We start from the raw sequence: 21740 nt of genomic DNA on the forward strand, positions 1-21740 counted from the left end.
TATATTGCCCAAAATGGTTGTCTAAGCTAACTCAAATATAAACTATAAAAAATTGTGTTGTTATACTAGTTATTCCATGCTAAGGATAAATATGTGGTATTTAATAATAAAATATTTTGGGGAAGTACTAAAGGTGGATAATTTTTTTTCAAAACATAGGGTTTTATGATGAGAAGAAAAAGTAAAAGTGGTCTCTTTATAACGAAAATACTGAGTACTCTAGACTTAAAGATAGCATTTTTCCTCAATGACTACCAGATTAAAACTCTAAAGAAGAAACAGTATAACTTAGTTCCAGGATATAGAGAGAGATTTCATACCAGGAACCTGTGACCCAATAGTAACAGGAAAATCTTGAACTTCAAAAAATTCTTTTTTCCAAGAAATCAAAAAGCTGATTCAAAAAGATATAATTATTTCTATAAGATAGAAATTTTTAACCTCTCCTGTGGTATAGGAGATAGTATTTAACAGATTAAGAAAATAACAAGAGAGACTAACTGGTTTCCCCAAGGTCACACAGCAAGTTAACAGGGGCACCAAAAGCAATGCAGAACTGCTGACTCCTGGTCTTCTCTATTTCTGGCTGAAACCACATTTATTTAATAGGATTCAACAAGTGGATATGTCTTTGTTGGCAGAGAGGAGAAATGAACTTCATCATCTCTATCTTACGGATGTGGAAACTGGCTCTCAAGAGGGTAGAGAGCCTTCATGATTTACAAGGAGTAAAGGGGTGAAGCCAAAATACAAATTCAGGGCTCTTTCTGCTACAATGTAGCTACTTCCTACCACATTTTAGAACTCCCTTGAGGAATTTACACTGCAATTTTCTTCTCCTCTTATATAATTTCCTAGGAATGTTCTCCCTTCAGACCCTCCACCTTTACCCATCAGTGAGCCCCTGCTACTTATGGGAGTTACCTTACCCTTTAGTTATGTGTGGGAGAAGACAGCCTACCACCTTGTCTTCCCTTCCAATGGTCCTGATTCACCTATCAAAATCCAACATCTTCTTCAAAGTCCAATTCAAAATCCACTGACACTTCACACTTCGAGTTACCTTTATTGTCAACTTGACTAGGCCATCGTATCCAGATGTGTGGTTAAACACTATTCTACAGGTTTCTGTGAAGCTGATTTTTTGGTAAGATTAACATTTAAGTCAGCAGACTTTGAGTAAAGCAGATTATCCTCCATAATGTGGGGAGGGCCTCATCCAACCTGTTGAAAACCTTAAGAAAGAGACTGACTTGGCCCAGGGAAGGGGGAATTCTGCCAGCCACCCACCTTTGGACACAAACTGCAACTCCTCCCTGGGTGTCCATTCTGCAGGCCTACTCTGATGATTTTGGATTTGCCAGCCCCCATAGTCCTGTGAGCCAATTCCTTAAAAGAAATCTCCCTCCATTGCTACAGATCCTGTTAGTTCTGTTTCTCTAGAGAACCCTAATACACTTTCCCAAAGTTTCCTCTTACCATTCCACCCATGAAAGGTACCGCCAGTTGGCATCACGGTATACTAGTGATACCTTCAGATATTTTTATATGACCATCTAATCTTCCCTAATAGACTGAAAAACCCATAGAGAACAGGTGCGCCATCTCGTGCCACTCTACATTTTAGAGCATCTTACACTTAAGGACTAATAAATGTGCTGAATGAATGTCCAGAGATGAGTCTGGAAGGCAGAGGAGGCTTCCAAAGCAGGAAGGAAAAAGGAAGAGGGAGATACTTCCAGTACTAGCAAAAAACAGAAAGAACTGAGCAGCTCGGGTGTCAAGAAACATTGAATAGACCAGCCAAACAAGTATAAAAGGTGAACGGAAGGAAGTAGAAGGCAGTAAGGAAGATACCGCCTTGCAATGCTTCAAATGCCGGTGTATGTTTATCTTTGAGGCAATGGTAAACCCTCAAATCAAAAAGGTTTATTCTGATAAAAGGAAAGCGATGAAAACAACCACCCTTAAAAAAAAGGTTAGAGTTGGTGTGTAAGAGGTACGTACCACAAGATGGGTGGGAAAGATACAAGTTAGGAGGCCAAATAATAATTATGATAATAGTGTCAGGTACTATAAAGCATACTTTTCCATTTACTAACCAGATTAATCCTCACGAGATCTGTTCGTGAAGAAACTAAATCATAGAAAGGATAAATAACTCACCCGAGGGCATACAGAAGGCAAGTAGCAGAGCTAGAATTCAACTCCAAGTCTGTCCAACTCAAAAGCCAGTTGTCCTCACCACTTCACTGTATCTCAGGCCAGAGGTAAGAAAACATAAAGCAGGGACAAAGTAAGCTGGAATGGATTTAAATGGAAAGTGGGGTACAATAGGGGTAAACATAGCTTCTGGAGCCCCACTGTGTAGGTTTGAATCACAGCTCTATCACTTATTCATATCTGGGGACAAGTTACTCAACCTCTCTGTGCTTTAGTTGCCTATTCCATAAAATTAGAAAAATAGTAGTACTAACTCTAAGAGTTATTGTAAGGACTAAGTGACTTAATACATATAAAGATCTTAGAACTGTGCCCTGGCACACAGTAAACATTTAACAAATGTTAATAGTCATTATTGTTAATATTAAGAAAGATCAGTAATTGTAATGATCTGCAACTTGCTTTTATGTTTACTAATGTGCCCTAGTGGCCTCAAGCACAGTAGGCACACAATATATATTTATTTTATAAATAATGAACTCAATATAGGGAGCAAAGAGAAAGCAAGATCAAGTAGCTAAGATTTTTAAGCCTTAAAATTTGCTTTTTATTTTCCTGGTAGTAATAAAAATTTTACAGAACTGCTAGATAAAACTACTATATGCATGTTCAGCAGAAATGAGTCCACTTGTCAAAGCCATATGCAAGAATGTCCATAGGATATGTACTAGAATGTCTATAATACACATACTAGAAATGTAAACAGCAGCACAGTTCATAGTAGCTCCAAATTGGAAACAATCCAAATGTCCTCTCAGTAGAATGTGTAAATTGTAGCATATGCATATATTGGAATATTAGGCAGCAATGAAAAGGACCGAGATCTAACTATACATATATTGTTATATGGATGACTCTCACAAAATGGTGATTAAAGAAGTAAGACACCAAAGAGAACATACTGTATTATTCCAGTTAAAAAGTTAAAAAAAAAAAGTAAAACTAATCTATATTTTTAGAAGTCAGGATAATGGTTACTCTGGGGGGATAGACTGAGAGGGAACATGAGGAAGGATGTGAGGGACTGGTGATGTTCCGATTTTTTTTTTCTTTTTTTTGGCTGCGTTGGGTCTTCGTTGCTGCACGCAGGCTTTCTCTAGTTGCGGCAAGCAGGGGCTACTCTTCGTTGCAGTGCACGGGCCTCTCGTTGCGGTGGCTTCTCTTGTTGCAGAGCACGGGCTCTAGGCACGCGGGCTTCAGTAGTTGTGATTCGCGGGCTCAGTAGTTGTGGCGCACGGGCCTAGTTGCTCCGTGGTATGTGGGATCTTCCCAGACCAGGGCTCGAACCCATGTCCCCTGCACTGGCAGGTGGATTCTTAACCACTGCGCCACCGGGGAAGTCCCGATATTCCAATTTTTGATCTAAGGACTGGTTACATGGGCGTGTTCACTTTGCAAAGATTCACTGAACTGTACCCTTTGATTTCTGCATTTGCCTGTATGTGTCACCCTTTAACAAAATTTACCTTAAAAATGATTACTGGTAGAGAAAGAAGATGACAATGAGACTCCAAGTGGAAGTAACTACCAGAGCATGGAGGAATGGTCAGGGCCTGGTATAACAAATGACGTAAGGAAAGAGAGCCCTGGATGACCGTAATTGCCAATTTATGACAGGGAAAGAATCACGGAGCTACCTGCAGAAAAATGAGGTATGTAGGGAAGGATTTAAGGTCAGGAGAGGTAGCAGGAAGGTAACAGTTCATCACTGTCTGCCTTTCTGGATCCTACAAGATTTGGTTGCGCAAGAGTGTGCGAAGTGCCCCAGGTAGAGGTGATCAACAAATGGTACTGTCATCATCACCCCAGGGAGCCTGAAGCAAGACTATAACACGCAAGCAGAGGGGCTCCCATGAACGTAGGTTCCTTAAGAAAAAGGCTGTATTTTGCATATGCTCCAGTGCCGTGCACACAGTAGATACTCAGTATATTCATGAATGTGTTCTAGACTGTCCTCTGTCAGCAGGAAATCAAGAATAAGATGTGGGTAAGTGGTACAAAATTAAGATATCTGTCAGAAATTACCTCTAAAGTCTGAAGATGATTAAGCTGTATGGCAGGTCATAGATAAAGAAAAATTTAGAAGGGCAGAGTTCTGGCAAAGTGAGGACCAGATAAGGGAATGGCACCAGGAGCCCAGGAGGGAGGGAATTTCAGGAGTGGATTCGCCATGTCTAGTGTTGACCAGGAGTAAAGAGAATAGGAGTGGAAAAGGCCCCCGGTTATAAGGTGGGGTGTCCCGTGGTAACCTTCAAGGGGCCCATGTGAGCCAAATCAACGACGTACATAATTTCTCAAGGGTTCAAGAAGGAATGGATGAACAAAAAATAGTGGAAGCAGTAAGTAAATAAACAGAATACACGCAGGAACACCAGGCGTCTGAAGGTAAGAGAGATTTTAACTGGTAATTAGGAAGTAAAAAGCTGTGAAGTGAATATTTTGGGATTAATTTTTGAAATAGAAAAAAAAAAGCCTGGTTGAAAATAGAAGGCAAGGAATCTATGTGAAGCAGATATTAAAGATACTTGAAAATTACCAGAAACTGGACCCAGATTGGGGAAAGCATTGAGAATCAAGAAAAAAGGTTGAAGGGTCAACCTGCTTGCAGACAGCAAACACCCAGTCCGTGGACCCAGGTGAAGGGTGGGAGTAGAGAAGCAGCAGCTGGAACATATTAAACAAGGATGTGGGCACAGGACAGCACTCCGGAAGCAGACACCTGCCTGGGCTTCTTTGCTCTGGATCTGATCAGACTGGTTTCTTTAAAGAAGAGTCACATTTGATGATTTGTACTGTCCTTTATCATGACAAAATTCTGTGTTTCTTAAATGAAAACCATAAAAGGAGAATCTGTACAATGGCCAAATGAGTCTCCTTCAAAATATTAGCAAACATTACTCTAGACAATTAAATATACATATATAGATGTATACACACACACACACACACACACACAGTATTTCATTCCTGATGATCAAAAGTTAGATTGATTCTCTCTCATTTATTTTAATGCTTTCTAATCCAATTATTTATATATTGGGTCAAGGGTAAAGAGAGGTAAAATGTTTTAGTCCTGGTGTGTGTGTGCATGTATGTATGTTTTCAGGTATAATGCAAGCATTGCAGAGCAATGAATAAGAATCTCTGTAATTCAACATACCCCTCCTGCAGATGTTCAAAGCTCTAAATGGATTTTCAATCATACTGTAGTTATAATTATACAATGTTACAAATTAGCAAATAATCACATTAAATCAGAAAGGAAAAATGCCTCCTTTAGTGTATAATGGTTATATAATTCATGATACCCTTTTGAAAATGAACCAGATGTAAAGAATACAGTTTTCCTTTATCTGTATTTTCCAACTTCCTGTGGATAAAAACATTTCCAAGCCATATTTTTTTTTAATAAGAGTGGAGTTTTCTTGGGAAAGTGTCAGAAAATTAGCTCTCAGAATAATACTTTCAGTACTCATAACAAAGGGGAGTACTTCAAACATCGTGTGTGTGTGTGTGTGTGTGTGTGTATGCAACACAAAGCCTCTCCATGTATATAGTAAGGAGGAGGTCACAGAAGATTCAGAAAATTAAGATAACTCCTATCTAGAACTGAGCATTTCTACCTTTAAATTTTTTATTATTTAAGTATACTGTGCTTCTGGTTGGTAGTTGGAATCAAGGACTCCATGAACCAGTCTAAAAAATAATATCCTTTTTAAAAAAACTAATCATGAAAACTTTGATGTTTTTACAACTTTGGGATTTTATTTGGCTGGATGTTTTTATTATCGTTTCTCAGTTCACCTATTGTTTCATCTTACATTTACCTAAATTCAGTAGAAATTGACAAATTAGAATGGCAAGAGAGGGGAATTCCCTGGTGGTCCAGTGGTTAAGAATCTGCCTTCCAACGCAAGGGATGTGGGTTCGATCCCTGGTCAGGAAACTAAGATCTCACATGCCGTGGGGCAACTAAGCCCACGTGCCACAACTAGAGAGCCCGTGTGCCACAACTACAGAGAAACCTATGTGCCACAAATAGAGAGTAGCCCGCGCACTGCAATGAAAGATCCCACATGCCACAACTAAGACCAGAGGCAGCCAAAAATAAATAAATAAATATTTTTTAAAAAAAAGAATGGCAAGAGAATTACTGAAATCCATATACAGTATTCTCAGTTTTTAAATATTATTTTTTTAATTAAAATTAAATTTACAATTTCAAAGCCTGAGTAAACATTGGAAAAGGTCTCATACAGAGTTTTAGGGTCCTAGAGTAGTATACACAATTTAGGCCAGTTGTTGTTACCACTTTTATTAAGGATGCACATAATGCTAAATTCTTGTACAATAAATAACATTTAATGACTTATTTAGGGATCTATCATACATTACAGTATGTAAGATCTATTACGCATTATCAAAGTTTAACTAAACGACTAAAATGTTAGACTCTGAAGTATGCGAAATAAAAACTGACCAAAATTGCTGAAGAACCTTGAGTTCTCCATTGTGTTCAGGCCAGGAACCCATGAAGATGCCCACAGTTAGTCTACAAGTAAGACCACACCATCTGTCGTCCAAGTTCCTCAGCCTAAAACAAACACTGAGACTCTTTAATTCCTTCCCAATTCCTCCAATCCATCCTGAGAGTCTCTAACATCTATTTACTAACGTAAAACACCAGCTACAGCAGAAAGAACATCAAGATAGAGTTTACTTCCATTTAACCAAAAAAAGCGTAAAATTCACCTGTGGCACTAATTAAAAGATTTTGATTCAGGCAGTCAGGAGTGGGGTTCAAGAATATGCATTTTTTAAAGGTACTGATTTTTTTTTGAAGTATAGTTGATTTACAATGCTGTGTTAATTTCTCCTGTACAGCAAAGTGACTCAGTTATATATATATATATATATATATATATATATGAATATGCATTTTTAAAGAATGCCACAGGTGATTCTGAGCCATGCAGGCTAAGGACCAAACAAACATTCAACCAACCCAATTTCTTACTTTTGTTTTGTTTTTTTTTAAATAATCATCACTTACCAAGAGCCTATCATCCCCTTAAATAATCTTTATTTGGAATCTGTTTATCTTCTTCAAACTACACCCTCTTCAAGTTACAAGTACTGCAAGATTAGCATCAGGTCATCCTGGCCCATCCTGCTGTAGCCAACCTGGCTTCATGACCCTGAACAGCTGCTCTGACCATCTGTGAAGCTGCAGGCCAGGCCTGCCTTATCCTGTTTCCTCACACTCGCCTGTAACCTCAGCCCAGAAAGCAGGACCAGCCTGGGCCTTCTGGGCAAGATCTGCTCCCTTGTATGGGACTGGGGAAAGGGTGGGGAATCTACTTAGGATGATAACAATACAGTTTTTGCTTAAATTAGTTTTTGCAACTCTAACTTTAGGAAGTGCCAGAGGAAATAAGGGACAAATTTGAACTTAATTTCAATGACATCAAATACTTTGTCTTTGGAGGGTAATTTTGATTTCTAGCACTCATGTGTCAGTACCAAATTTGTACTCAATAAGAGTTTCTACTAAAGCAGGGTTTATAGCGATTTGGGCTCTGCTAATCATCAATTAGGTACCTAGCCCCTTGGTAGAACTGTAATGTCACAACTTGGCTAGGCTGAACTACACTTCCCAGAATGCTCTTCCCTGTATGTTTCCTGTTACCATGGGCCCGGATTGATTCTTCTACCAGGTGATTGACAACTATCCGCACAGCAATTTCTCCTTACCTTACACTATATCTTTGTTATTTAAAAAACAAACATTATTTGAATACCCACTATGTGCTGAAACCCACTATGTGCTTTCTGAATTAATCGTCACAGTAACTATGCTGGTATCATCTCTGATTGACAATAAACACAAAGGCTGAGTTTGGGGAGGTTTACAGAGCCTGACCAAGAAACAAATACCTGCAAACTAGGTCTTCTGACTACAAATCTGTGCTCCTACTACAGCAGTTTTGTTTTTGAACTATATTTTATTCCCAGCTATTATTTTCCTTGAAGATTAGACCGAATATGAGTTCTTTGCTGATTCCATCAATCATTCAAAATATACACACAATGCAGTCTGGCAGATACATAACATGCATTCATATTTTCCCACCAGTATCCATCTTTTCACAATTGGTCATTTATTTCAAGGATCCAAATTACTGACCTTTTCGAGTTTTCCTTCGATCTATGGGTTTCTCTCTTTAGCGATCACTGTTCAGGTCTTCTGAAGACCTTCAAAACATTTGTTGTCCTGGTCAAAAACATTTGTTTCTAACATTGCTTCATCTCTTTGATTGTCTGTTAAAGTATCATGCAGTCTGGCTTGCATGTCAGTGAAACTCACGTAAAATTTGCTGGGCTTTGCTCTGAATAACGGTAACACCTTTTTATGCTGGCAGGAAACATTTTTACGCTGGCGACACATCTACTCACTCTGGCCAGCTGCAGCACAAGATTGACGTGTTAACCTTGAGAGCTGGGCTGCTGTAAACTGAAACACGTTGCAACGTGCCCCTGCTATGAGGACTCCTCCCCTCCTCTCACAAATTACACCAGAAAGAATAGTATCATCCTTTCACAGTCACACCTGGGAACTTGACACCAGCTGACACCTTTCTACTGTTTATTTCCAATGTCTCAATTTTCCACTCTTCTAAAGGGCTTAGTGTCATCTGAAAGCTTGGCACTTTCACTCTGTGCCCAGGGCAGCAGATCACTGATAAAAATGTTAAATAAAACCCATCTCAGTTCCAATCTTGACATAATGCTCACCCCATTCAAAGAAGTGCCTGTTTTCCCGTACCCTTTGTTTCTGCTGTCTAAACTACTTCCTTCCCTTGGACAAAACACATCTCTTCTAGTACCACAGGGTGTCTTAGCTATTGCAGGGCAAGGGACAGGAGGATGGGCCAAGGCTTTTGGAAGTTTAAATAAATCCTCTCCCTGGGCTCTCCCACGTTTGCATTCTTGGTTCACCTAAAACCATTCCAGTATTGGCTGAAGAGCCCGACTTCTCTGTCTCTAAGCAGCGGTGTGACTATGGGCAAAGCCTCTTTATCTCTCTAGTTCTTACTTCTTTCACCTGTACAATAAAATAACTGGTCTCTGGAATCTATGGCGTTTCACATTTGGATATAAAACTATGATTCTGGTAAAACTATGATTCTGGTAAATCTGTCTTGATAGATGGCAAACTACTTTCTCAAATAGGCTATGTTTGCTTAAGATTTGGGTGATTTTTTTTTTATTTTTTATTTTTTTGGCCTACAGGACATTTGGTACCTTTGTGACGGTTGGAATCTTTTATGAGTAGTCAGAGATGAGGCAGATATTGAAACAATAATGGGGAAAACTCTGAAAGACTTAAGCTACATCTCCACTACATAAAGTACAGAACATGTCATCTAGCACCCTGGTGCGATCTGACATAGAAACAAACTTTTCAGATGAGGATGTAAGGAAAATGATACTCCCACATCCAGCTGAACCATCTTCAGTTTCTGGTAGGCGGCTAAAGTGTTAAGACGGCTGGACTCTGAGTGGCATAAACGCGACTGGGCCAATGCGGAGGTGTGGGTTGATCCCAGTACTGAGAAGCACTTCAAGTTATATAGAAAGCACAAGTATCAGCAGTCACAACCTAAATGCCTACAGGGCCAGCAGGTCACGTGAAGGAGTCCATGTCGCTGACTGTAACACCACAGGGAGTCGGGGAACTGGGCAAACTAGACAGCCTATACCTATCTGTAAGGCATCCAAATTCAATTCTTTAAAAAATGGTCCAGGGCTTCCCTGGTGGCGCAGTGGTTGAGAGTCTGCCTGCCGATGCCGGGGACACGGGTTCGTGCCCCGGTCCGGGAGGATCCCACATGCTGCAGAGCGGCTGGGCCCGTGAGCCATGGCCGCTGAGCCTGCGTGTCCAGAGCCTGTGCTCTGCAACGGGAGAGGCCGCAACAGTGAGAGGCCGCATACCAAAAAAAAAACAAACAAACAAACAAAAAAAAGGTCCAGGTAAAACAAAACCCACCAGTAGACCACAATCAGCTCTCGTGCTGCCAGCGTATGATCTCTGACTTTACGGGTACTTCAGCCCTCTGGATTTCTTTGCTGACACTTCAGTAGGAACTAACGGCCCCACCTCCCATTTCTCTGGTAACGCTGGGGAGTAGAGGGACATGTGGAAAAGAGTATTTCTCTGGCAAAGTAATGTGAAAGATTCAACTACTTTGATGGACGAAATCCCCGCTTATTAGTAATAAAACTTCTATTAGGGAAAAAAACCCACAATCCTTTTTCAGAGAATAATAATAGAGCTCCCTTCATAGGGTTGTAGTGAGGACCGAAAAAGGTAATCACTTAAGATACTTAGTGCAGCACCTCGTACATAAATGCTAGCCACTCTCATGATTATTATTATTAAATTCTATCAGGTGATGGAATACAAACTACATTCTTCCATGGAACCTCAGAGAATGATCATATTCTCAGGCTGGGTAGGTTTGGCCGTCTTGTACTGGGCCAGAAAACAGCTATACCATAAAGCACAAAAAAGGATTCTGTGCTTTCTAGATGCTGCTGCTGCTCTGACACTGTAGGCCTCTTTAACGTGGGAATACAGCACATCTGCCACTTCCCTCCTCCTTCCCCACCCACTCTGCCCCGACTTAAGGTCCCTGCACTGAGATCCCAGAAAAAGTAGAGCAAAGGATTCTAAAACATCTACTACTTCCTGTGCCTCTCCCCGCAAGATTTTTTTTAAAACCCCCGTATTGAAATGAACACACCATTCCCAACCCCACCCATTATAATGATACCCCTGCAAATCCTAGGAATACTTTCTAAGGAAGTGGATGTCTTTTAAAAATCCATAGAACACAGCCGGCATGCTTTGACATGACAAAACACCTCTTCCCATCGCTTCTGTTTATTTTTCCCCTCCCCACCCCTCAGCTGAAGGTAAACACTGCTGTGTGGGACCATCATGTTCTACCAGCTTTTTAAAAAAAAAAAAAAAAGAATATTCTACAATTTTAAACCCTGCTCTCTTATAAATCTTTATTGTTTCATGAGTCGAATGTTGGATCTTTCTCAGTCTTCTGCAATGTAACTCTGATAAAGAACCATTTGAAATCAATGAATGAGTGAATAAACAAACGAATAAATGTACGTCTGAAAATCAAGGAATACACAAAGAACAGAAGTATTACCCTTGCTTAAGATATCAAGTTATTTTCCAAACAGCTCAAGAGAAGCACATGATTTTTGTTTGCTTTTGAGAATTTCAGAATAGACCATCAAATACTAGTAAATACACGTTAACCGTAGGACTGAAAATGAGAATCTTAACACTTTAAAAGCAAAGGGTTTGTTTTTTTTTTTTTGAGGTATACTATTGATACTTCACCTATTTGGCAGAAACTTTGCTTTACTAATGGTTAAAGCATAGAGAAGCATATCTTGCTTTACAAAGGGTGAAAATCAAATGCCAGATGCATTAAAGAAACCTAACATTACATGAAGGCTCCTTTTGAAATATGAATGATGCCACGGACCTATTTCCATTTGAAATTCCGATTTTTCCATTTATTATAGAACACCTACAATAAATAATAATAATGTCAAGTGATATTATTAAAGAACACTGATTTATTTTACCATTTGTTTTCTCTCCCCTAAAGGGAAAGAATATCAAAGAAACACCCAGATTGTGTTTAAGTGTTAACTTCATTTTATTTGTGTAGACCTCACTGTTCTACTGGCAGTGTGTTGCCTCAATAGCTATCTCCCTACATATTTTTGCAAACTATATCTTTTTCTTGTGAGGGAAAAGAGAAGGATAAAAAGTAATTCCATGCATTTGGAAGACTTGGTATGATGAGGTAGGCACTAAGGTGTGCTTTTGATTTAATTAAGAAAAGTATAAACTTTGTGGAGTCATCTTCTTCAAAGCAAAACATGAGGAAATCCTAGTTGAGGATTGAGATAAGCTAATTGATCAGCTTCCCTAAAGGAAATTCAATTGATTTTATAACAGTTCCCCAAACTCTGCAGGATTTTCCGGTTAAGTCAAGTCCAGGAGCAGAAATGGTTACCAGGACCTCAATTTTATTTTCATATTTGCAGAGACAGTGAAAATGTTGTGTTCCCCCATGGTTTTTGTTTGTTTGTTTGTTTTTTTACCTTTTCTCTTTGATCACACCCATAACAGAAGACTCAGATCTACCCAGAGCTAAGAGCAAGTCACAAGGCAACAATAAAACAAGCAGAGATGAATGAACAGGGATGGAGGTAGGAGGCTTTCCTGGGCCGGACTGGCTACAAAATCTGCAGAGTCTAGTGAAAAATGAAAACGCAGCGTTCATTATTCAAAAATTAAGAATTTCAGGGACTTCCCTGGCGGTCCAGTAGTTAAGACTCCGTGCTTCCACTGCAGGGGGCATGGGTTCGATCTCTGGTCGGGGAACTAAGATCCCGCATGCCCCGAGGCGCAGCCAAAAAAAAAATTATTAAGAATTTCAGAAGAACAACAGCAGTGCACTAAGCCAAGTGCAGGGCTTTTCTGAGTGTGGGGCTCCATGCAACTAACTGCACAGGTCACAGGTCCATGAAGCTGGTTCTGGTCCTGGAAGACACTTACCAGGCTCCCTGGGTAAGCTTTACAAACAAACTCCAATCTCCAATAAGTCAAATATGTGGAGATGAAATAAAAGCTGCTTGGAGATACAGCTCTTTTCAGGAGAGAGAGGACGTGTTGAGATCTGTTCATTTTGTACTCCCACTGACTAGCAAAGTGTCTCACAGGGAACAGGTACTTAAAATAAAGGTTGAAATGAAAAATAATGCAAATGGCAACTAACATTTTCATCAACTCATCTCCTTTGGGAAAGCAATTCTCCCCTTCAAGATTGCTCTGCTTGTTGCAGACAGCCATTTTCCTCTCTCATCTCATCATACATGACATTAGCCCACACAGAATGATGTTTGAGATTAAATCCCAGTATAAACAGCATCTTAAAATATCTAAAATATCTGGCAGAAACAACTCCGTTCTCAGTCATCAGCAGAGAGAGAACAAGTTCTCATTCACCCGCTGGAGCTGGCCAGGAGGAGGGTTTGCCATTCTCAGCAAATTATATTATCCACAGGGAATTCATGCTGAATTTTAAGTCTGATTTGAAGAGAGTCCCTATTTCCCAGCCCACGGGTAAACTTTAAATAGCCATTAAAATGACATTTCAAAATAATAAAAGAATTCACAGAATGGAGGAACAAAATAAATGGTGTTGTAAAAGGAAATGGAAACGTTACCATAATTAGAGCTTTTAAAAGAGACATTTTAATCACTGGTTGAACACTGACTTGTTTACAATAGCACTCAAGGCAGATGGCAAGAGACTCAAAGGGAAACCATAGGTATTTACTAGAAAGGTAAGGTGAAGAAAGCTTTTGTAAGGTCATTGGAACCACTTCTTGGAACCTAGTTTAAAAAAAAAAAAATCAAAACACCAGTTTGACCTTTATGGGGATGTAAGGCTTCATCTAATCTGGCTTTGCCATCAATATAATATGCCAGAGGCCCAAACCATGTAATTGGAAGAAAAGGGGGGTTACCATTGCCCCCCACCACGATTGTCTAACAATGTAATAACGTAACTCTCTTGTCACTCACCATCACAACAAAAATGCACTCACGCTCTTTATGGTACCTAAACAGTGCAGCTTTCAATGTGGGCATTTATTTGCAGTTAGTGGAATGACACGTTTTCCAGTAAGTTCTTCCCAGACAGGAGCTACATTTAACATCATAGAATGCCCCCTACAAGCCCATACAGAGATTAAGTATTTTTCAAAATCCTTCTGGAAATAACTGCTAGGCAGTTTTACCAAGCAGACTAGAATATAGCCTCATAGTCCAGTAATTTAGAGAACTTGAGACGTGTAAGGAGAATGGTGATTCCAAGAGTAGAGTGACCCACAGAGGCTGAGAAGTGCAGAAAACACAGAGGCAGCACCCTCTAGATGGAGAGAGCTTGGAACAGGTCCCACAGACCTGAAGTTTCCACCAGAATTCCACAATGTGTCAAGACTGTCCTTGGCCGGTAGAGCAACTGTGCTGGCCACAGCAGTGGTTCCACTGCTTTGCATCAAAATGATGCTTACCTCTAGGAAGGCGGATGGCCGCACCTCAACAGCAGGCTACAAATGTGTTCTGGAAAAGTAGGAAAGGTATCTGCCCTCATTAGGACAATTAGAAGCCCCTTAGCACTATGCAAACAGACCATTCAACAGGAATAATGCAAAGACAAACATGTTCTGATAACAGAAAAATGTCCCAGAATTGAAAATTTTAGAAACCATGTATGCAGTCAGCAACTTCAACCTTGAAGCCAATTCACTCTTCAAAAATTACTTTTTCTCTTAAAAGTGTTCTCTTTAGTATTGAAAAAACTAAAGAGGGACTTCCTCACTGGAGGAAGACTTGGAAAAACCCCAGACCTAAACGAAAAGCAGTGATCTTGGCCAACAGCTTTCTGGTTTCCCCTGGCTATTATTAAGGATCCTTCTGTTTGACTAAGAATTTCTCCACCTCTCACAAACCATCTTTTTTCTTTCTGTGTCCAGAAAAAAATCTGAAAACCATGTGTTTATAATGAGCCTGTTGCTATGCACATCATTAAAACACATTACAGAAATCTTTCCTTTGAGTCAGGAGGAGGACAGGATGGGGGAAGATGAACTCCCAGCCAGAGTCCCTTTGCTGAGCAGACAAGCTGGCAAAAAGGGAGATGAGAAACAAAGCAAAATGGAAAAAAATATGGTGGTCCCATCCCTTGAGTCATTTTAACCAAAGGAGGAAAACTAACATTTTTAAAGCCCCAAGGTAATGTATCTTACAGTTTGGAACAGGGCTAACAAACTCTCTTCCTAATCTCTTTAATTCCTATGGTTTCACGACTCATCCTCCATCTGTCTATCAGTGTATCCTTTTCACCAGCTTTTTCACACTTCTGTAAGACTATCAGGAGTTTTGTTTTGTTTTGTTTTTTCCCCCTTTATGTGTACTTCTGTGTGTATTCTCCTTTTGATATCTGGTCTTCTATTCAGTTACCACCTAAACGTAGGTCCTGAACTGTCCATGTCGCCCCCTACTCCCCATAGTATCTTGGCCTTTTTCCCTCACTTACGAAGAGATTTGTTCTGCAAAAGTCATATCCTGGGAACGAGATGAGACAAAGCATATCAAAATTAACGTCAAAAAACAAAGATTCTCGATTTTCTAACTTTAAAAACCTGGACTTGATCATCTTAAGTCAATCACCTTCTTAAACAGTTTGCAATCAACATCCTTCTCCAATTTTTGTTGTATTGTTCCAAATACTGCATTAACCTGCAAGTTTCCAAGGGTAGGACTGTCTGAAGATGAGAAATGAAATATACATCTTTTAAATATATCTTTCACCCCTGTGTGTCTTTATATGGGTTCACACACACACAGGCACACACACGTGCGTGCATGCACACACACATGTGCACACACACACAGAGTATTAATTCTAAGCTCTTTGTCCTTAATCAGAAAAGAAATGGCTGGTCCCGACCAATGCTATAGAACCTGTTTTACTTTCAAAGAGAAGTAGCCAAACCATTGCAAACATGTGTTGGGTGAAAACAACTGTGGTTGGCTCCAGACAAAGGCTTATTTTTTAAGCACAGATGGTTGAATGGTTGCCTCCTCCAAACGGTTGCCCACAATGAAAGACAGATTTCTATTTCTAATCTATGCAAACATCTTACTCTGCGGGGCATCACAAAGACTAACTGTTCTGTGTCAGATGCTGGGGATCCCAGGTGCTCTCAGAGAAGCCAAAGCCCACCTCCACCTGAGATGCCTGGTAACTCAGATAACAGGGGCTGACTGGGGAGTGAGCCACTAACCAGCTCCTTGTGAATGCTGCTGGGGCCTTCCGTCAAACATTCCTCTGCAATCCCGCACCCACCACTGCTTCTCCTTGGCTGCTCTGCCTGGAGGACAGTTTCAATATTCAGTTGAGACCCCAGATGCTTCTAAAACCTCCCAGGAAGGCTCAGACTCCCAAGGGCTCCTAATTGACTATTGGTAGCACTCTTCGCCTTGAATTCAGCTCTTCTGTTCATCTCTAATATCAAACCCAGAAATCTTGAGCACTTAGAACTGTTATTCTGTTCAAACCAGTCTCCTTGACCCTCTAGTCTATATGCCTAAAACCCAGGGTGAGTCTCAGTGGATTGCACCTGGGTCATTGCTGGTGTCTCTCAACCTTCCCAAGTATATGTATTCCTTTCTTCTTTCTTTTTTTTCCGGCCATGCCGTCTGGCTTATAGAATTTTAGTTCCCCAACCAGGGATTGAACCCGGGTCCCCCGCAGTAAGAGGGCTGAGTCCTAACCCCTGGACCACCAGGGAATTCCCTCCTTTTTTTCTTTTCATTCTCCCTCTATCAATGTTCCTTTCTTTATTTACAACACTTTTCTCTATTATTTCTCCACCTCCCTTGCTCTGACCCCCCCTGGCACATTCCAGTTTTAGGGCCCCTGGGGACAACAAAAATTCCTGCAATGCTGGGGGTGGGGGGAGGGGGAGGACCAAAAAAAAACTCCTCGTGCAAACCGGCTCCCAATTTTAAACATCCTTTCCTATAAAGAGAAGGTTATACCTGAAATCTACATAGGTTAGTTCCAGTGTTTAAGTCTAAAAAATGTCCTTCAAAGTTTTGAATTATTTTCTGTTAGTTTTTCTGATCAAACAACAGTAACAGAGTTTGCTTCAAAACCCTGTGTCGAAAAACACTTCTTTCCTTCCTTATCAAACTTCTTAGGGCTTCCCTGGTGGCGCAGTGGTTGAGAGTCCGCCTGCTGATGCAGGGGACACGGGTTCGTGCCCCGGTCCGGGAGGATCCCACATGCCGCGGAGCGGCTGGGCCCGTGAGCCATGGCCGCTGAGCCTGTGCTCCGCAACGGGAGAGGCCACAGCAGTGAGAGGCCCGCGTACCACAAAAAAAAAAAAAAAAACTTCTTAAGTGAACCAACCTAACTGAGCAAAAAGAAATTCAAAAGTTCCTACTCTATACCTCAGTTTTTGAGATTTAAACACTTTTTGTTTCAGCTTATAAATGCAAGTATTGACAATCAAATAATGCAGCATTAAGTTTACTTATCTGGAAAATCTAAAACTGTAAAGAGCTTTAGAGGTTCACTAACTTATTGATTCCCAAGTCTGAATGAACATCAGAACTACCTGAGGAATACTGTTTATTTTAAACAACACATCCTCGTGAACCCCAGTCTGAGACATTCCAGTTCAGACTTCTGGTGCGGCCCTAGAATCCATATTTATAATAAATGCTTGGGGTAATTATGATCCAGCAGGCCCTGGTCTGTTTGAGAACCACTGATGATTCCAACATTCCTCCCAATATGGAGGTCTCCTCTATAAGACACTACATGGGCTACCACTCTGTGCTACAGCATTTTCAGAGACTGGGGCTCTTGCCCTTTTATAAGTCTGCTTACTCCACTTTTACATGGCTTTATTATGAGAAAGTCTGTTCTTATGTCGAGCCAGATAACCAAAGTCTTTCAACTCCTTGAACTTCATTATTACCAGCCCTAATTTTGTGCTCTGGAGCTGACACAGAATTCCCTCCCCATGAGAGTCCAAAGGCAGCTACTGTACCCTTGCAAGGCTTCATTTTTCTAAGCTTAAACAAGCTTTTTTTCTTTAACTTCATAAAGCACAATTTCTGAGTCCCTCGCCATTTCAACTGCTCTTCCTCAACGGACCTTACAGGATAAATCTGGCTAGAGGAACACCACTTCATTTTTTTTTTTCTTACGGGCTGTACTTTTCCCAATATGCATTAATTTATAGTCCATGTTTCATCCTTGGCACTCATTCTCTTGCATTTAATGGTCCAAGAGCCATGAATCAGCAAGTATTTCTTATTACCCTAATGCGGTGTTCCTAACACTGTGTAAAGTACTCAAGGATTCAAAAGCTGGAGGAAATCATCTTGCTTTGATTTGACTTGAGGAGATTTGAGGAGATAATTTCTTGGACAGAAAGGACTTCAATAAATGAAATCCCTTGAAAACACTGCACAATGGTACACAATCAAGTGCTTCAAATGAATGACACCTGAAAGACTGACATAGGTGTCCTGGGTCAGACTGTCGGCTCTCTCGTGGCCTGTGTTTATAGAAATACCACCTATTTAACAATGATTTGGGTTAAAAAAAGAAGAAGATGGACACCTTAAAATGTAAATAAAAATTTCAACTCCATCTTTATTTCAGACATTTAAAATCTAAGAAATGACACATGCAATAATCAAGTAGAATACTGTTCCTTCTACCTGGGATGCCACTGGCATTGCTTCCCAAGCACTCTGAATGCCATGATCCAAGTAAAAGGCTTAAAGTAGAGGGTTTATGCGATTCCCTTCATTACCGGAAATAACACAGTGATAAGGAGACACCCCCCCACACCTGCATATTTTAACGAACACCAACAAAAACGCACTCGTTTCATTCACAGAATCGCAGACTATCAGAACGGTTGGCACCCATCCAAATCCCTCACTTCACAGATCAGGGAAAAATAGCACTTCAAAGATGGCACGTGGTTTCTCTCCCAGTTAAAGCAGCCAATGAGCAGGAGGGCGGGGCTAATCCCCAGATCGCTCTGCTGTTGGCTTCCTGCCTCCTTGTATTCAAACTACAAAACCAAAACTCTTACCCTCTCAGCGCTTTCCTCAACTCTATTCCCATCTTCAGTTACCTTCTCAATCCTCAAATCCAGAGTCTGATGATGCATTTTGTTTGGGGACATTTGAGGGAAGGACTGGACCAAACGGTTTTAGGTGGTTAATTTTTTATGAAATCCTAGCATATTGATTTTACCCACAGTCTATGATGCTAGACACAAAATTCTACGTGCTTCAGGATCACCGCTACCTCACTAGCAGTATAGGGAACCGCTGGGGTTAGCTACACAGATTCAAACAAAAATTCTGAAGCTGCAAAGCAACTGGTAAACAATTCCCAACTATGCCACCCTCTTACACACACACACACACACACACACACACACACACACACACACACACACACCCTTAAATCAACCAGCTCATCTATTTCATCTGAAGCCTCACAGTTAATCCACATCCTACGTGGAACACGGAGGAAAAAATGTACCTACCTTGTGGCCTCTTGCTGAAGCCACGACACATCTGGCACATAAAACATGACTCCAAAGAAAAGCAGAGGCTCATTAGCAAATTTGTCCAGATGTTTCTTCAGAGGTTTCTCCAGCTCCACCCATCGTGCTTGCTGGCTCTTGCTGAGAAACCAAAGGCCAAAGTAGTGCGTCTAGATAAAAGGATAAAACAGCATCAGTTCATGCTTACAAGGGGCATCCTGAGACCACACAGGAAATAAGACTCCAGCACCTTACCTCCCCTTTGGTGCCTCAGCCTGTACACAAGGATCCAGCTTTTACTTTTGAACTTTGGGATACGTGAAAAGAAACCACAGGTACCCAGTACTGTAATCTACCCTGAGTCTCCAAATGCAGTATTCCTACCCATTGCTGCTGTTTGTACATGTGGGTACTGATGCACCTATGCTAGGTAAGCGGGGGTGATGCAGAGTGGGGACAGTGTGGACTTATTCTAAGATCTCAAGGCTGACTTCCCTGTGCTAGTGAAGCACAGGAGCAGAGGCAAACACAGCTTTCTCACCTGCTACAAAGTAACTTACGGTTCAACTCCAAAGATGAAACCTGCCAACGTTAAGCTACAGCAGTGTAGATATTTTCATACAGTACCGGATTGGAACAGAAAATTGATTCACTGTTTAGGCTTTTTTTTTTTTTTTTTTTTTTTGCGGTACACGGGCCTCTCACTGTTGTGGCCTCTCCCCCTGCGGAGCACAGGCTCCGGATGCGCAGGCTCAGCGGCCATGGCTCACGGGCCCAGCCGCTCCGCAGCATGCGGGATCTTCCCAGACCGGGGCACGAACCCGTGTCCCCTGCATCGGCAGGCGGACTCTAAACCACTGCACCACCAGGGAAGCCCTCATTGTTTAGGCTTTAATGAAGTACTTTTAAAAAACATCGGCCGCGACCACTTCATTATACATGAACTGCAGCGAATCCCTCCCCTGCATTAAGCAGGGAGAGCGGAAGTAGCCCCTCTTCACAGCTGCCACAGGAGCCCCTGGTGGTTGTTCTTGGCAGATCATGGGGGGATTTGAGAGATGAGAGTGAGATTTTCACCCTTAGACTTGAAGCCTCAACCAGGTTAGTTTTGAACAATGTGCTAAATGATTAAAACAGGTACTTTTATGCATCCAATCCTGTCTTTACATTAATTCATGTTAGGATTTCAGGATTAGCATAAGTCACTAAAAAATAGATCACTGCTTTTGAAGCGTTCTTTTATATTCCAATTATAGCCTAGAATGGTTTACAGCACACCTGGAAAGCTGCCTTCAAAGGAATCATTTCATTACAATGTTTAATTTCCAAAGGCATTTTTGTGCCGACCTTCCCACTCCAGCTGGCTGCCACCTCAACAATACTATAGATCAATCCCCATCACCACCCCACCAAAATCTGTAATCAAGTTTTGACTCTGACTTTACCAGAAAACCAGACACATCCTTCCCTACATAAAGCTGCAGATCCAAAATACTCCAAAGGATATTTTTAAACGGGTTTTTACTTTCAGATGGGACCATTTCCTCCATGATTTTCCAAAGGGCAAGTCCATACCAGAAATCTATGCATTTCTTGAGCAACAAAATGCCAATGAACAGAGCCGAGGTTATATTTCTATCAACTTAGACCAACTTGCTTGAGTGAATTCTGACCCTATTGTTCATTTCCCAGCTCCAGTGAGCCCATTAGTTGTTCCAATGGGACTGATGACGTAGGGGAAATGAAATGTGGCTGAACAGAAAGAAAATGGGCTTTGAAGTCAGTTCATCTCCAAGCTTTTACACTCTCTGTCTTGATAACTTTATACAAGTGATGCAGCCTCCGAGGGTCTCAGAGCTTTCTCATCTGTAAAATGGGGATGGTGATTACAATCATCACCCACAGGCTGTTAGGGGTGTAAAGGAGATAATGTCTGTCCACGTGTGCGTGGCCCACATTAAGTAACTACTTCATAAATGGTGACTTCTGTTGCTGCTCCTATTATCACCATGGTCATCGTCCTCAGTAAGTGAAAGCAGGCAAGCCTCAAGAATCTTTGTCACCAGTGCTATTGGCATCTCTATCAACCACAGAATCAGAAAACAGATGTTAAAAGACGCAGACGTAGAGAATGGTCTTGAGGACATGGGGAGGGGGAAGGGTAAGCTGGGACGAACTTAGAGAGTGGCATGGACATATATACACTACCAAACATAAAATAGATAGCTAGTGGGAAGCAGCCTCATAGCACAGGGAGA

General features: G+C 41.0%; 1 protein-coding gene across 1 annotated transcript in view; it reads right to left on the bottom strand.

The window, feature by feature from the left end:
• Window positions 1-21740, bottom strand: part of PTPN14 (protein tyrosine phosphatase non-receptor type 14) — a gene marked incomplete at both ends in the record, with an annotated part of 99785 nt that overhangs the window by 65870 nt on the left and 12175 nt on the right. The window contains one exon of the mRNA XM_079696991.1: window positions 19483-19652. Coding sequence (XP_079553117.1) covers window positions 19483-19652 — 170 coding nt within the window. The remainder of the gene's footprint in view (window positions 1-19482; window positions 19653-21740) is intronic.

The sequence above is a fragment of the Hyperoodon ampullatus genome, assembly GCF_949752795.1.
Source record: "Hyperoodon ampullatus genome assembly, chromosome: 2".
In the NCBI taxonomy this organism is placed as follows: Eukaryota; Metazoa; Chordata; class Mammalia; order Artiodactyla; family Ziphiidae; genus Hyperoodon; species Hyperoodon ampullatus.